The sequence below is a fragment of the Colobus angolensis genome, unplaced genomic scaffold (assembly GCF_000951035.1).
Source record: "Colobus angolensis palliatus isolate OR3802 unplaced genomic scaffold, Cang.pa_1.0 Scaffold116, whole genome shotgun sequence".
In the NCBI taxonomy this organism is placed as follows: Eukaryota; Metazoa; Chordata; class Mammalia; order Primates; family Cercopithecidae; genus Colobus; species Colobus angolensis.
In genome coordinates, this window is record NW_012112697.1 from 5030250 (window position 1) to 5047439 (window position 17190).

The 17190-nt window shown below is 40.0% G+C and overlaps 1 protein-coding gene across 1 annotated transcript in view; it reads left to right on the top strand.

The window, feature by feature from the left end:
* Positions 1 to 17190, top strand: part of HYDIN (HYDIN, axonemal central pair apparatus protein) — a 434530-nt gene that overhangs the window by 152180 nt on the left and 265160 nt on the right. Inside the window, exons 14-17 of the mRNA XM_011962106.1 lie at positions 723 to 790; positions 11874 to 12109; positions 14022 to 14122; positions 16556 to 16691. Of these exons, the coding sequence (XP_011817496.1) occupies positions 723 to 790; positions 11874 to 12109; positions 14022 to 14122; positions 16556 to 16691 (541 nt within the window). The remainder of the gene's footprint in view (positions 1 to 722; positions 791 to 11873; positions 12110 to 14021; positions 14123 to 16555; positions 16692 to 17190) is intronic.

The window sequence follows — 17190 nt, forward strand, 5'->3', positions numbered from 1 at the left end:
CTGGGAGCCATTATTCTACCTACCATGCCTTCTAAGCTAGAAGTCATAGAATCTCTCTATTATTTATTTTAAGCTAGAGCATCTCTCCAAGATCATGAAAACTTGCACTGAGAGAGAAATAGAACAATATTTACAGTAAAGAGTAATTCAATGTCACCTAGTCCAGTCCTCTTTTTTATACATGAGGAAGAGAAACAGAAGCTGATAGAGATAAAGTGGCTGGCCAACATCACAGTGAGTGAATGTCACAGTGGTAGGAATGTCACAGTGGTAGGAGAGGAATTGGAACAGTTTATATGACAGCATGGACAGGGATAACTAATATAGTGATAGTCTTTGATGTGTATTGCATGATTAGACCTATAATTTTTATTTCTCGACACATTGATAACTTTACATGATGTGTGTCTCATTCAAAATAACAACATTTTGTGCCCTTGTTTGATGATCCATCTGCTCTGCCTCTCACTTATTCATTGGTAGAAATAAGACAGTAAGTTAACCACAGCATTGTTTGTCAAAACCCATGGTTTGAATCATGAAAGAGAATTTTAAGAACCACTGTGATAGACCATCATGTCATCATTTCTTTAAATCCTGGATACTATAATTGACATAATGTCAAGCTATGGTTTTTGTACTTATCCTTGCCCCACTTCCTGATTGTGACTCTGATTCACTGGGTTCTCTCCTTCTCCCCCACCTTGTATTCCTCCTTCCAGAGGCTGTGTCACTGGACCTACCTTCCATTTTAATGTTCCGGCTCTGCACTTTGGTGATGTTTCCTTTGGTGAGTAATTTTCCATTTTAAATTAGAAATTGAATAGGATTCCTTTTCTCTACATGGAAGGAGGAAGGTTTACAAAGCACCCTGCTTCCACAGCCCTGGAATACAAAGTCCAGCACAAGGACATTCAGAACACATGCCCTATATCTGATTGCCCTGCGTAAGGAAACAGAGTCCACACAACCATCCCAAGTCAGTTACCGCCAAGAAATCTCATACTGATTCATTGTTTGGAATCTACTCTATTGTTCAGCTCTGAAATGTTAATGTAAATGCTATATATCAGTGATAAGCCCACTATTGAGCTCCAAGAATATCTGAAACTCTTTTATCTAGAAGTCAGACCCTTAGAAAACATCAAGGCCCCTAATATAGTACATTTCAGTAGAATATGGCAAAGGAGAAGCCTATCCCCAAGATGCCACTGATTTCCTCAAAATGCTCTTCTGCTTTGAAGTATCTACAGTTTCCAGTGAGTGCCAATGGCCATAAATACATCACAAACACGGGGCTTTTAAAGTGCAGGTATTGATTTTTATAAATGGGGCTACTTCTAACATGAATCGCTTCATTTAATGTGCTCCACGTTGAGTAGTAGAGGTCACTAGTGATTTCAAGTTACAGTTTTAACAGTGGTGGCAGCAGAAGCCACATTGTGATAAGATAAAAAATAATTGGTAAAGATACTCAAAGTAATATATATTTGACAAAGAGTAGTCACTCTCTTAAATATACCTATGGGACAGATTTTGTTTATAAGAAATTATCCTCACTAACTAAAGAGTTTTTATGGTAGCTCTGTAATTTAAAAATAAATACATTTATTTTGAACATTTGATATGTTCCTTTTGCATGATCCTTAGATGCGGCCTGAGTTTTAGATCCAGATGCAGCTGTTCAATCCCCATCCATTACCTACCCTCATTCTACACAGCTTGGCAACTATGCCTCTCCCACACTGGCATAAGACTAGACATTTATACATGAAGTGGATGAGCCAAAGGACTTATGGATTGCTGGACACCAGGTGTAGCTGAGGGTAGGAGTATTGTATTGATATCAAGGAATTAAGTACAAGTCAGCATCATAAATTGTGAGACTCCTCCATGCCCTACCTGTCCCTTCCACTTGAGCTCCCCAAACACTGACAGACATAAAACTTATTTATTGACAGGTAACTAATGTTGAGAAATTCATCCAGAATGTAGCACTGAATGCAAAAGAGTTAGACTATATGAAAGGGAAATAAAGGGACATGGAAAATAAGATTTAAAAGTTCCAACTAACTTGTATATAATAGACACAAGTTCTAAGTTTAAAAGTTCTAACTTGTATATAATAGAAATTCTAGATGGAGAAAAAATGAAAATGGCCAAAGAGCAATATTTGAAGAGATGGTGGCTGAGAATTTCTAAACTGAAGAAAAACATTTGTCCTATGGTGTGCAGCTGGTTGCTCCTTCGATTCTGTGGCTCCACCGTAGGTGGCATGTAGCTTCTATGTCTTGGTCAAGATTTCTGCTCTAACCTTAGCCATCATACTCACATTCCAGCCAGCAGAAAGGAGGAAGAGACAGGAAGGTCTTAAAAGAAAGGGTATGCCCCTTTCTTTTAAGGACACTTCCTGGAAGTTGTACACACCATATACGGTTATATCCCATTGGTGAGTACTTATTTGTGTGGCCACAACCAAGCTGCACATAAGGCTAGGAAATACAGCCTCACTCTGGTTGGCCACATTCACAACCAAAGCTTAGGGATATCGTTACTTCCTGAAGAAGGAAAAGGACAATGGGAGATAACCAGCAATTTTGCCGTAACTTAGCACATCTGGGCAACATCAGCCAGGCGTAGTGGCTCACATCTATAATCCTGGCACTTCGGGAGGCCCAGGAGTTCAAGACCAGCCCAGGCAACATAGCAAGACCCCATCTCTACAAAAAAAAAAAAAAAAAGCAATCAGCTGAGTGTAGTTGTACATACCTGTGGTCCCAGCTACCTAAGAGGCTGAAGCAGGAGGATCTCTTGAGCCCAGGAGTTGGAGGCTGCAGTGAGCTGTGATTGCGCTACTGTACTCTAGCCTAGGCAAAAGAGCAAGACCTTGTCTCTAAAAAACAAATAAACAACAACAACAAAACCCTCATAACTCTCGTTAGGAACCAGGAAAGAAATAACAATTGCAGATATTTAAGGCAGTAAAAACAGATAAGAGAATGCTTTAAAAATAGGAGAAATGGATGAGTTGGGGGAAAATATATGTTATTAAAATTACCACAAGGAGTAGACCCTGAATAGAAAAATAATCATAGAATATACTGAAAAAGAAATCAAGTATCCACCCCTGAAGAAAAGACACTAGGTCAAACAGCTTTACAAGTGTGTTCTACCAAATGGTAAAGAAATAGATGTATCTCACATCACAGAAAAATGTAGAAAGCTACTAACTCATTTTAGGAGACAAATAAATTCACAGTAAAACAACCCAAGAAAAGAAAAATATAGACCCATCTGTCCTATGAACATTAATTTTAAAGCATTAGCAAATCATATGCATAGAGATGCATTTTTAAAATTACATCATGACCAAGTAGAATTTATCCCAGAAATGCAAAATGGTTTAATAACAGGAAATCCATTCATGTAATTTACCACAATTTATATCATCTCAGTTCATGCTGAGAAAAATATTCCACAGAATCCAACACTCATTCATAATTAGAAATACAAATTCTTAGAAAACTAGGAGTAGGAGGGAAATTCCTTAATATGATAAATGAAAAATAGAAAAAACCTATAGTGGGAAAATGTATTTAATGGGGACCTTTGTTCACGTAGTAACGTACATTTAGTAATATTAATTTATCTATGTTCTAGACACTATTCTGGGGACTGGGATATTACAATTAAATGTTGAAAGCATTCTCATTCATTTTCAGAGGCAAAAAACAAAACCAAAAAACTATTCTCAAGCTGTCATATAACATTGTCCTGGAGGTCCAAGCCATTATGATAAGAAAATAAAAGGAAAAAAAGATAAGTAGTTGAAAAGAAAAAAACAAAACTATCATAGTTTGTAGAATGTATTATTCTCTACCTAGAAAAACTGTGGTAATTAACTGACAGGGCATTAGAACTAATAAGAGTTTAGCAAGGTATTCAAGCAAAATATTATTAAAAAGTAGATTTTTAAATACATCATCAATGATTAACTAGAAAATATAATAGAAAAATGTCATTTAAGAATATAAAACTATATAATAACCTAACAATAAATGTGCAGACACTACAGGAAGATAATTGGCTAATTCCCTGGGGAAAAATTCACGGAAAGAGCCAATAAATTTTTGAAACAAAGACCAATGACTGTGGACTTTACCAGATATTAAAATATACTTTAAAGCATAGGCAAATAGACTAATAGAAACAAAGCCATGACTACAGGGGAATTCACACATGCTCATTGTGAAATTTCAGATCAGTGGAGGCGTGAGCTGCTTCATAAAAGGCGGAGAAACAATTGGTTATCAATGGGAAATAATAGAAAAGTGAGACTTTTACCTCAGATCTTTCACAGAAAAAAATCTCAGCTCTATTACACAGCTAACTGTGAAAAACAAACTTTTTAAAATATCAGGAGAAAATATAGGTAGTTATGTTTATATGCTAGCAAGTATGAAGGTATTAAACAAGATGCCCAATGCAAAAGCCATAAAGAAAAGGGTTGGTAAGTGTGGCTCCCTAGCATTAAGCAAATTTCCAAACAAAAGATTTCAGGAATACAGTAAAAAGACAATGCTTGCAACATAAATAATAGGCAAAGTATTAAAATCAGAATACATGAACCTTCAGAATATGTGAAACTAACTCCTGCTAATCCATGAGGAAAAGTGAAATTATCCAATAGAAAAATTGGCAAAATAGATGAATAGACAGGTATGAATCGGTAAGTGTATAAACAGAATAGAAGGTCTATGAAACACATATTAAAAGATGCTTAATCTCAATCATCTTATATGTTTTTTGTGAAGAAAATATGAATATTTTTTATAATCCAACTAGTATTTCTCATGTGTTCCCACTCTACCAAGCAAGCATGGCAGGAGTTGGGGAGCACTGAGACACTGGCCTGTGGGTGCCTCATCTAGCTAACCACTTACCCGTGGTGCCCATTTCCACTGAGGTATTGTGGGAACACTGATGGTTTGTCCTTTTGGCTCCATCAGAGCCAACACTGACTTGGCTTCCACTGACTTCATCCTCCCTAGAGCTAGACCTGTGCTTCCCCCATGAAGCTACTGAGCACACTGAAATGTGCTGTAAGTGTAAAATACTATTGATTACATGTTGAAATGATATTTCTGACATGTTGGGTTAAATATACTATGTTGTTAAAATTAATGTCACCTATTTGTGTTTTGCATTGTATTTCCATTGGACAGTGTTGGCCTAAACTCTCCTCTCCCTTCATAGCCATTGAGGTATGGTTGTCTGGTCTCTTGCTATGGCAACCCTGTTGTAGACCCATGGCAAGGTTCACTGTTCTCAATCCAACTACCTTCCAGAACCATGCGTGGGAGGAAGGGTGCCATGTATACATGTGTAATGCCTGGGTCCTTCTCCAGCCACACAGGAACTGAGAGATACTTGAGTACTAAGATTCCCTTTGGACCTAAGCATACCATTTTTATCCTGAGTTAGCTGCCCCAGGCAGGTATGAGGATGTTCTGTGAAGTGGTCTGCTCTGAGATTCCCAACTAGAAAGCTAGGCAGAAGACCCTTTGCTTCCAGCATCCCCTCAACCTATTTAGCCACCCTATCCCTGAGATTCTGGCCTGTAAGGCAGACGCCATGATGTACACATCTGGCCTCTCTGTTATTCTTCCCCTTCCCACACTCCACTGAGACAAAAGGAGTAGCCTTTCCACTTCCTCTTCCTGTTTGCCAGAACTCTGATATCATCGCCTCCTTTTCCTGTATGCTGTATGCCAAATAAGAGAATAACCTGTGTGTCCATTTGAAGAATAACCTGTGTGCCAGTTGAAAGGCTCTTATTCATTTTCAAAACAATGACACTGATAACATTATTCTCCATCAGATATAGAATGGGATTTTTGATGTTAGGGAGCTCTGGGTCACACAAAACCAGGTACGTATGCTCCAAGGTTAGATAGGTTTTTCCCTTAACCATCTTCTATTTGGGCCTCCTTTATTAGGACACAGGAAAGATTATCATTGGGTAATTTATCCATAGTTTCCTTGAGCTATAGAAATAAAAATCAACAGCTGTTCCTCATAGCTGGTTCAGCTGAAAGTTTTGGTAATTAGCTTAGCTGAAAATTAGAAACAATTTACTTTTATTTTGTTGTATAATATCCTATTGAACCATTTGATGATATAGCAGCTATACAAGAGGCCAGAAGACACTGCAGAACCATGTCCCCCAAGATTTCCCAAACCTGAGACATGGAAACTTATCTCAAAAACCAACTTAATCTGCCTTCAAAACCCAAGTTATATTTTCTTTTAGTTTAGCTATGAATGCTATACATTCTTTAATCTTCTCTGTATTGTGGCAGGAAATGTCAGCAATAACATACCTTTTGGGCTTGCCAACAGGAAATCTAAGGCAATCTGGTTTTCAAAACCACATGGGTCAGTGGATTTAGGCTACTTTGCTTTGCTTCTGGAGTCTGCACTGCATCAACCAAAGTGAGGGACAATTTTGTGATAATTTCCAATTATATGACCCCCACAGTTGAAGCCTCATGGCTCCAACAAAGTACCATTATTTCCCCAGGTGGATTGGTCTCATCAATCAGACACAAAGAAGCATGGTGGCACTGGAGGATGTGGAGAGGCATTTGAAACTTTGAAACTTTCTTCCTTCCTTCCTTCCTCCCTCTCTCCCTCCCTCCCTCCCTCTCTCTCTCTCTCGCTCTCTCTTTCTTTCTTTCTTTCTTTTTTGTTTTTTTTTTGAGACAGTCTCATTCTGTTGCCCAGGCTGGAATGCAATGGCACCATGTTGGCTCACTGCAATCTCCACCTCCCAAGCAAGCAATTCTCCTGCCTCAGCCTCCCAAGTAGCTGGGATTACAGGTGCCTACCACCACACCTGGCTAATTTTTTTTATATTCTTAGTAGAGACGGGGGTTTTACTATGTTGGCCAGGCTGGTCTTGAGCTCCTGACCTCAGGTGATCCACCTGCCTCTGCCTCCCAAGTGCTGGGATTACAGGTGTGAGCCACCATGCCTGGCCACATTTGAAGCTTTCTAATTATTACCCCACATGTGCAAGTAGGAAGGCGTTAATGAGACAGATGAGCATAAGCTTGTTATTAGCTCAGGAATGAAAGACTAATAGGGATGCATATAGTTCCTGATGCAAAAATGAGACTGATCGTTCCAGAAGTAAGCCAAGAATTGGAGGAATATTTTAGTTGTTTCAGAATGACAGACATATTGGGTGGGGTTAAAAAAGGTTTGCAGAGGCTAATATAGTGCTGGGGAATACTTGAAGCTAACTAAAGTTGACAGTATTATCCCTGTATTGGCATTAAGTTCCAGTCCTAAAAAGAAGTCTGTTACAGATTAGGGTTGGAGATGTGGCATTCATTTGCTTGGTGGTGAAGATATAGATTTTGCATCAGGGTCTGCTGGAATTGATGATGATGTGATAGATGGGTGGTGGGTAAATAGTACTATATGTTGGTTTCTGAAATTTCTATGGCTATAAAGATTTTTGATGGTAGGATTGGATGTTGGATGACATACCCAGTAATTAGTTCTGTTGACTACAGCCGCAATAGCATGAGAGAGTCCGATAATAGAATTGGGTGGTGATTGTCCTTGAAGGAACATTGAGGCACAGATGAATCCTTGGATGGGTCAAAGAATAAATGGACCAAATGACAACTGGCATGCTAGCTGATACACTAAAGGCCCAAATAAATATCTGCAAACCCACTATTTTTCAGGAGGTACAAGGATGTGGTGAATGAAAATAAGGAGTTTGAAAACCTCCAAGTATTTATTGAACTTGGCCATTGAATAATGTGGACAGAGAAGTTATTACAAAATATGATAACCTATCTGGGATTTGGGGACAGAGTTGTTCAGATAAAGCATCGAAAGATGCATTACCGGTGTCTCTTCTGTGGCACTGATATAAACTGGCAGTATGTAGCTCAAAGAGAAATATCTAAGTTGACCTTAGGAGGGTGTAAAGTAGGGAGTCGGGAGCAAAACCAGATTGTAATGATCCCAGAATGATCTTAGAAAGGTTGGCAGAAGAGATCATAGTAGGTGTGAGCAAAACATGCCCAAAACAAGTTGTCGATAACAGTAAGGGAGACATCACAGGGTGTATCAAAATTGTATAACCTTAAGATAGGAAACAAGGAGTAAAAAGGCAAAATGATAAAAACAAAAGTACACAAGGGAGAGTGTGAGAATCAGTAACGTCAGGCATCTAACAAATCTCATCCCATCAGTCTTGAGCAGAAGCTATCTGCTGTGGGTAAAATCTGCTTGTTCTAAGGGACTTGAAATAGCAGTCTATTTCTGAGGGTCATCTGCTTCTGAAGGTTTTTTCTGTTTTTTTAGAAAACCTCTATTTGAGATCTCCAGTGAGAGTATTTTTCAACATGTCTTCAGCCAATAATTTAGCTTCCATGGGCATCTTTTTCCTCAGATATCCACCTCATAATTTAACTGCAAGGTCAGTTGTTAGAAGGCTCTGAAGAAGACCTTCATTGGTGTATTTTTCAGGGTACTCATTCTTCAGGTAGAAAGAGGGGAGGACTTCTGAGGGTGGGATTGTAGGGAAGTCTTCTTAAACTTAGAGATGAGCTGGTTCTCACAATATTTTGTTATGTCTGCATGAAGCAAGGTTGACTCAAATTGATGAAATACTTGTAATCACATGGATCTTCTAGTTATTATTTCATAAAGTGAATAGTCCATGAGTTACAGAGGGAGCTAATCAGATCCGATGGCCATCAGAGCTAAAGGTAAAATTCTTCATCAAGGAATGATGAGAACCTCAGAGAACTGGGCCAACTTAAGATCAGTAATACTATTTTTATGCTTTACATTTCCCAAAGATTGTGGATTGTGAAATTTTTATCAAAGGGCTAACACACTATAAAGTTCTTTTTAACTCTTGTAGTGTAAGGTGGCATTCCCCAGGAGGGAAAATTATAGTCTACAATTTATTAGTCATAGTCATAGCAGTGATCTTTCTGTACAGAAAGGCTCAAACCCATCCAAAGAATTTACAATTACAAGCATATATTCTGAATTTTGTGATTTGGGCCCAGTCTACATATATTCCAGAGACCCACAACCCACTTGTACAATGTTTCTGGATATAGTAGCAGGAAGTGAGGCAGGAGCCAGCCACATCCCCAGCTACAGAGGAGAAATTTCCCCATTGATTCTTATTCAGAGATTATTTCATCTCTTCTATTTTACCATAGGTAAAACATTTTTGTCAAAGACCATCTTAGATTTGGGGACATAGTTGGTATTCCAGAGACCATTGGAATGAACAGAGATTCCCAATTTTAGGCAATGTTTTTTTCTAAATCTGAGGCTAAATTTTATATGTCCAAAATGAGTTGGATATATGTGCTTATTGATCTCCCATATTCCGAATTATGTCTATGGACAATGACAAAAATGCCACCTGATTTGCGTAATGATCTGCCAACACAGTTCCCTTTGCTTTGTGGGGATTTTTACTCTACTAGAAAAATTAAAAATGCATTGTCTAAAATATTCCATGAATCCCCCAAAGTCTCTCAATTATAATTTAGTGTTTAGTCCTGCATGTTGATGACTCAATTTAATACTCTCATTAGATAGGGTCCATTCTTTAGTAGAAAGGTCATGGTCCAAATAATAGACCATATTTTTAAAGAACTGTAATTTTTCCTTCACAGCCTCGTGATCTTCCACTGCTAGTTTCTGCTGCTCTTCTTCAGGGCTTTTTAGGTCAGGTGAAAGTAAGCATCTTGAAGGAGAATTGAACCTCTTGAGATTGTTGTGTTTTAAATCATTATACAAGTATTGGGAGAAAGATCAGGTGCCTCTGAATCCTTGAGACATTCCGTGCAATTATGTTGTTAATTATTTGCGGAGAAGGCAAATAAATATTGACTTTTTATTTACTAGACACTGAAAAAGGGAGCATAGAGGTCTACAACTGTAAAGTACTTGCATTCAGGTGGAACTGTAGATAGAATAGTATTAGGATTGGTTGCAACTAGAAACCTAGGAATAACATTCTTATTAATGACCTTCAGTCTTTAACAAATCAGCATCCCCTTCCTTTAGGCTTCTTGACAGGCAATATGGGATATTACAGGTACTAGTACAAGAAATTGTTGTAACTAGAAGGTCATAATTGGCTTTATTCTGTGAAAAAGTTCTGGCTTTAAGGAAGCAGTCTGAGCAATGGTTTGGAAGACCCACGTGAATCTTTATAGAACCCACTTTCCATAATATGCTCCACATTCACAGAACATCTAACTCACAAGTGGTCAGATCAAATAAGGGTAAGCCATCTACAGTTTCAAGAGTCGTTATTTGGTAAGTTCAGGAAACTCACATGTAGCATGATTGTGAAACTGACTTTCAAGCAATTCCTCTGGAATTTCCAAGAATAACCCTTCAAGTGCATTCAATCTCACAGTTCTTTTTCCATGAAAGATATCTTCCAAGTAGGTTGGCAGGAGTGTTATCACAAAGGATACATGAATGTGTTTCCTCCAATGGCCTAATGTGTAGACAAAAACTGAGACATGAGGCAGAAGTAGATCAACTCAAAATACCCCTGACAGCAACAGTCGTTACTCCAAGAGACCAAGTACATTTTATTACAGCAGAGTTCAAGGTAGAAGAGCAGCATTTCCATCCAGTAGAAATATGCATTTTTGTTCTTCTGTGTCTATAGATTATTCTTCTTGTTCTGAAAGTGGTATCAGATTCAATAGCTACCTCGGGAATCAAAAATCAGAGCTTAGTGGCTGGACACTGTGGCTCACGCCTGTAATCCCAGCAGTTTGGGAGGCTAAGGCAGGTGGATCACCTGAGGTCAAGAGTTCAAGACCAACCTGGCCGACTTGGTGAAACCGCATCTCTACTAAAAATACAAAAATTAGATGGACGTGGTGGTGCATGGTGTCACATACCTGTAATCCCAGCTACTCGGGAGGCTGAGGCAGGAGAATCACTTGAACCTTGGAGGTGGAGGTTGCAGTGAGTTAAGATTGTACCACTACACTCCAGCCTAGGTGACAGAGCAAGACTCTATCTCAAAAAAAAAAAAAAAAAAAAAAAAAAAAAAAAAGAAAGAAAGAAAATCAGAGCTTAGTGTATGCTTTCCAAGCAAGGAAGATCTACATCTCAAGAGAAGAGCCTCATGGAACGAAGCTGAATATGATGACAAAGCAGCTTTGTCTAAGAGAGGTAAAAGCCAGGTGTTAGTCTCTGGCTGGCTCTAAAGCAGTTCGTAAAGTCTCTCTTGGGAAAGGCTATTTTTTGTTACCGTGTCATCAGCCCTACGAGCGTGATCCCCAGTCAGGTCCAGGACACACTCTATCATGTCTTGGCAAGCTCTGGGTCACCCAGCAGGCAAAACCAGGCAGGCTTTTTCTTTCACACACTGGCAAATAAAAAGAGCAAGCATCATTCCATGCAAAACTATATATTTTTATGTAAGAAATAAATGCAAAATACACTTCTGCAAGACTACTCAGCAAACTACTAACAGAGGCTGCCTCCCCTGAAGGGCCTGGATGGCAATCAAGGGGCTTGTTTTGTATCTGGTGTTTAACCTCCCACATAGTAAATGCATAGCAAATATTCATTGAGTGAATGCATAAATAAAAGAATAGATATGTTAATGAATGAAAATGTGTTAATGGAATGAAACAATAAAAATATTATTTAGGATGAGTTAGAGTTAAGTAGCAATGCATTGCACAGACAGTTCATTCAAGAAGCTTAACAGTCGCTAGGGGAGATTGAGGATCAAGGGAGGTGTTGGGGGGCTTTTATTTCTCACGTCGTATTTTATTTTCCAGGGTTTCCTCATACCTTGATATGTTCTCTCAATAATACTTCTTTGGTCCCCATGACTTTCAAACTGCGTGTCCCTGGGGATGGCCTTGGCCGTAAAAGCATTTCATATTGCGAGCAGAATGCAGACCACAAAAGACCGTCTTGGACCAAGGAAGAAATATCCTCAATGAAACCGAAAGAATTCACCGTCACTCCTGACTGTGGCACCATTCGCCCCCAGGGATTTGCTGCTATCAGGGTAAAGTGCATAGCCTTCCTGCGCGCACAGCCAAGCAGCTGAGCCTTCAAAATAGCCACTGGGCCCTCATCCCCTCCTGCTGTCCAGTGTCAGCAGGAGGGGATGCCTGTCAATTTACAGGGAAAAGTGAGCCTATAAGGAAATAAACCAGACACAAATACATTGGGCAAAGCAATGGGCACTGCGCCAGTGGCTTTACCTTAATCTAGATGCACTGCCTTCACCACAGGAGTGGATTCTAGGTATTTCTAGTGAAGCCACTGCTATCTGGACAGTACACCCATCGGTAATAATATAAACAGATTTCAGAACTTATTGATACTTAGGTTTATCTTTCCTTCAGACTCAGATCCTTTAGATACCAATATATGGCCACTGTTATGCCAAAGATGATATCCAGTTTATTCAGCTTTGTGATCCAAATCTGGACTTCATTCATGGTGGATGTGGATGTGGTATCACTAACAGTGCCTTATCTTGAGTTCCACAGGAAAAGCCATGAGAATTCAGCTTCCTTATACTGAGGAATACTCGTCCTTCCATGTTTTGTCTGCAGTCAGGATAGTGCTTTGCCTTGCTTATGGCCTCACAGTGCCACCAGTAGAATTATTTCACCCTTAACTGTCTTCACTCTTTTCTTTTGCTGTTGTTGTTTGTTGTTGTTGTTGTTGCTTCCCAAGTATCTCAGGAAGATTTTAAAAGACATAGCGTCTTGCTAGCAGCCTTCTGCCAAAACCACTTGTTCTTCCTTCTAGCCACAGCCCAGATACATAAACAGGGGGTTACAGTCACACTAGGATTCTCTGTTTCTTTCCAAATCGATGACTTCATCTTCACTTTATTTTTCCTTTATATTTGGAAAAGCTTTCTCCAAGCTCCAGTTTTCCTCCTGATCTGCATTTCAGCCAGGTCTTTGTGGATTCAAATTTAAAGCATCCAGTGATCCCCTCTGCAACTGAAAACATTTTAATTAGTACCAGATACATAATTTATAGATAGAAAAGCCTTAACCCATGCCAGAAGCTGTTTTCTAGACTTGCAACTATCTCTTCCAGTACATATAATTTTGAAGCAATTAAAAATCGTAATGAGGCTTCTGAAAGCCTAAATGTACAGCTTCACAGCAGCAAATAAAAACACAGGGTAAAATGTTCTAAGCCCCCCAACAGCCTCCCTTGACCCTCAATCTCCCCTAGCAACTGCTAAACTTCTTAAATGAATTGTCTGTGCAATTCATTACTACTTAACTCCAACTTGCTAGAATTGGAATCTAAGTACCAGTGAGTTCTGAAATCTGTTTATTCTTTGACCACATTCTATTGTCCTCAAATAGACCTTTCTTTGGAACTTTCTATTTTCTGCTGTAATAAAGAATGTGGGATGGTAGGGGCAAGATTTTGGTAAAGCAGACTAACTGATTTCTTCCACCATTTTCTGGAACTGACATGGTTATTGCCATTTATTTTACTGTAAGAGAACTTGAGCTATAGTGTTTTACTAGTATATTACATTTTCATAATTCATATAGCCCAGAAGTGGGGAACAATTTAAATTACAGTAATTAAAGTTGGCTTGATATTGCTCATCGTTCATGCTTATTTTTCCCCTTATGCAGGTATGTGGCTTCTTTGACAAAACCTCCTCAGAAATGAGCAAAGCCATTGTACTAAAAGTCATTTGGTTTCTACCCTGGCCTTTGAAAACACCCAGCATGTCCTGACCCCACAATGTAACTTGTTCAACTAAAAATGTAAAATACTATATATCCATAAAGCACTTAGAAACCACACCGATCAGCGTAGTCCTCCAGGGGCTCCTCTCCCCACTGCAGAGAGAACGTGCTTTTTAGAAACTCCCCCCGTAGAGAGAACATGCTTCCTAGAAGAGCAACTTGCCACCTTTTTCTTTCCAGGTGACCTTATGCTCCAACACTGTGCAGAAATACGAGCTCGCACTGGTCGTGGACGTGGATGGCATTGGAGAAGAGGTGCTGGCGCTCTTAATTACAGCCAGGTATCACTCCCCAACTTGCTCTTCTCCCAAGTCTCCCCTGAGCCTCCAGTCATGGGCTGCCTCCCAGAAGGCAGCTCGCCTGCCAACCCAAGCACACTGGGTTTGTCCTGCCTTCCTGGGAATTCAAATGACAAAGTAGCAAATGTTTCTAACGCACCTTTAGTGGAGATAAGAAGTGTGTGTGTCTTGTAGAGCTTAGGCAAAGAATCCTAAGAATAGTGAAGAAATGGGTCAGACCCTCTCTAATGGGTCTGACTTTCAAAGTATGTAACCAGAAAGGTTTTAGCAGGAGGAGGTGAAGAGCTGCTCGTTTTTTTTTTCATCTTTCAACATAGCGCTCCAGAGTTATGCAACAGGAAGGTGTTGCTGTCAGTCCTACAATGGAAGATTGTAGAGCCAAGAGGTCCTTGCCCTGGGACACTGTGGCCGTGACTTGAATTGCAGGATAGGAGTGGGCCCCCAAGATGAGATTCATCTTTAACAATGCATCCTCCTCAGAACCATCTCCAACTCCTCTCTCTTTTTTAGAGAGGCAGCCAGGTTAAAATCCTGGCTCAGCCATTTGTTGACTGTGTCTTTTTGACCAAGCTACAGTCATTGCAGCAGTGCTGATGAGGGTAGTGGTGTCATCGACTAATAATGATGTGATCCTAAGTAAAATCCTGGGGCCGCACTCTTCCCAAAGCAATCGGTGTCCAGATCTGGGACTTTAAGGTGTATGTATGAAAATGCTATATATAGGAAATAGAGAAAATGACTGAGTAAAACTGATAATTATGCTAATATGTCAGTCTCTCAAATTCAGATCTCTTGTAAATCTTAGGAAGACATACACTTTAAAGATGGGGCAGATGTGCTGGTTGGTGGGGAGATAACCGACACCATTTCATGTGTCTTGGGCTTGGATGAAGATAAATAACAGTGCAGAAATAACTTAAATTAGGGTTCCTACTGTGTTGCCTTGATCTACTTAGTATTCCTTCAAGACCTAATTTTTTCTTTTGTTTACTAACAATAAAAACCCTAATGTGGTCCTTTCTATGCCCAGGTTTGCCTTTCAGTCTAGTCCTGCATTTCTTTTCTATGCGGGGTTATTCAGATACTTCCAGCCCCTTTCCCTACAACTATCAATAGGAAATCCTAAATTTAAAAAAAAAAAAGGTATAAAGAGGCTGTGAGTTTTCTACTTATATTCTGTGACCCAAGTCAAGTAGTATAAGCCCCTCTCAGTCACAGTATTTCAAGCAGTAAAGGATTAGCTTTAAGAAAGTCACTGGGTCAACAGACAACTTCCATTCCAACTAAAAATGAACACTCATGCAAAATCACAAACTTTGGGGTTAAAGAAAGGCTCTTTCATGTCCTTATTTTTGGCGTAATCTATAGGAACTACTCACTGACTCTTAAGAGAAGAATTGCTTTTAGAACTGCAGCCTCAAGTAACTCTCTCCAGAGAGCCAGCAGTGACAGCCTGCCATGATTCTGCCACAGGCTCACTTCCTCTTACTGGGCACTTACCTGGTGCTGGGCTGTGCTCTTCCAGCACCCTAAGAAGAGTTTATAATGCCAGTATCAGTCCCTAGAATTATCCTCGTTTTACCTATGAGAGAAATGGGACTCTGAGACAGAAAGCAGCTTGCCCAAGGTTGCACAGGTTGTACTTAGAAAGGTCAGTCTTTGAAGCTGGCTCTGCAAATTCAAAAGCCATTACTCTTCACCATTGCACTATACTGAAACAATGACATAGGGTAGAGTAGACATTGAGAGTCACAGACAGCAAATAAAATCCAAGTCACCTAATAATAGAGCAATGGCAAACACAGGGCTTCAACTCCTCTCTTTCCTGCATACAACCCTCCCTCCCTCTCCCCCCACCTCACCCCCTCCATGTTAGCACACTGACAACCCCGTCACAGTGCCAGTTCTGGACCAAGCAGCCACCTGAGCCTCTGCATCCAAGACAGCTGTTCTGCATAGGAATTAGCATTATTACTGTGATTTAGATGGTGTGAGCTGTCGCTAGTCCTTAGGGGGCTTTCTGACTGGCCCAAAGTGTCACAGCTACTTAGGACCACATGCTGGTGGCATTGACCCTGTTTGGCATGGAAACAGATTCATTACCCTAAGGATCTTGTGCCATGGCACCCCTTGCCCAAAGAAGGCCAAATATATAAAACAATGGAAATGTGAGTCATTACGCACCAGACAGCTCTTCAAGGAGTTCTGCCTCTAGTCCTTTTTTGATTAAAAAGTGGTGACTGGGGGCCAAGAGACAGGGAAGAGAGGAGGAGAGAAGCTTTGAAAGTGACTAATGCGGTTATTAGAGAAAAACTACTATGTGACACTGACAAATGTATCTCACTTGGGGCTCTACGTTTTCTGTATGTAAACAAGCTCTCTGTTTTGAATTGTGCGATGGGCTTCTGTGAGCAGGTGTGTTGTACCTGCCCTCCACCTGGTCAACACAGAGGTGGACTTTGGGCACTGCTTCCTGAAGTACCCGTATGAGAAAACACTCCAGCTTGCCAATCAAGATGACCTCCCAGGATTCTATGAGGTCCAGCCTCAGGTGAGTTCCTTTCTCCTTCTTCAGTATTAATTCTTCCATTGGGTTCCCTTGGTGAGAAAGAGAAATCCCTCTGAAGTGCCACATCCCTGAACACATGACCTTAAGTAATGCTGATTTTTAACCCTTAGATAGTCATAAGGATGGGGTTATAAAGTCATAGTTGGATTGCTAGCTGCATGCCTGGACAGCTGCAGGTGTAAACTGTGGTTAATTTCCCAGGGAAATTACCCTTGATAAAGAAGGGAAAGTGTCAATTAAGCCAACATGCAGAATTGCACCTGCAAATAATTGCCTGTGAACTAACCATGCATGGGAAATGAGCTAGGAGTTTTCATTATGTCCATGGCTGTGATTTGAATGGCATCAGTAAGTAATGCAATATTTATAAGTAGATTTGTTGGACCAGAAAGCTAGAGACAATACAGGAAAAGAAAGGAGGAATTGTCTCTTGATGTTTTATGAAATGTGTCTGTCCATATGCCACTACACCCAGCTAGGT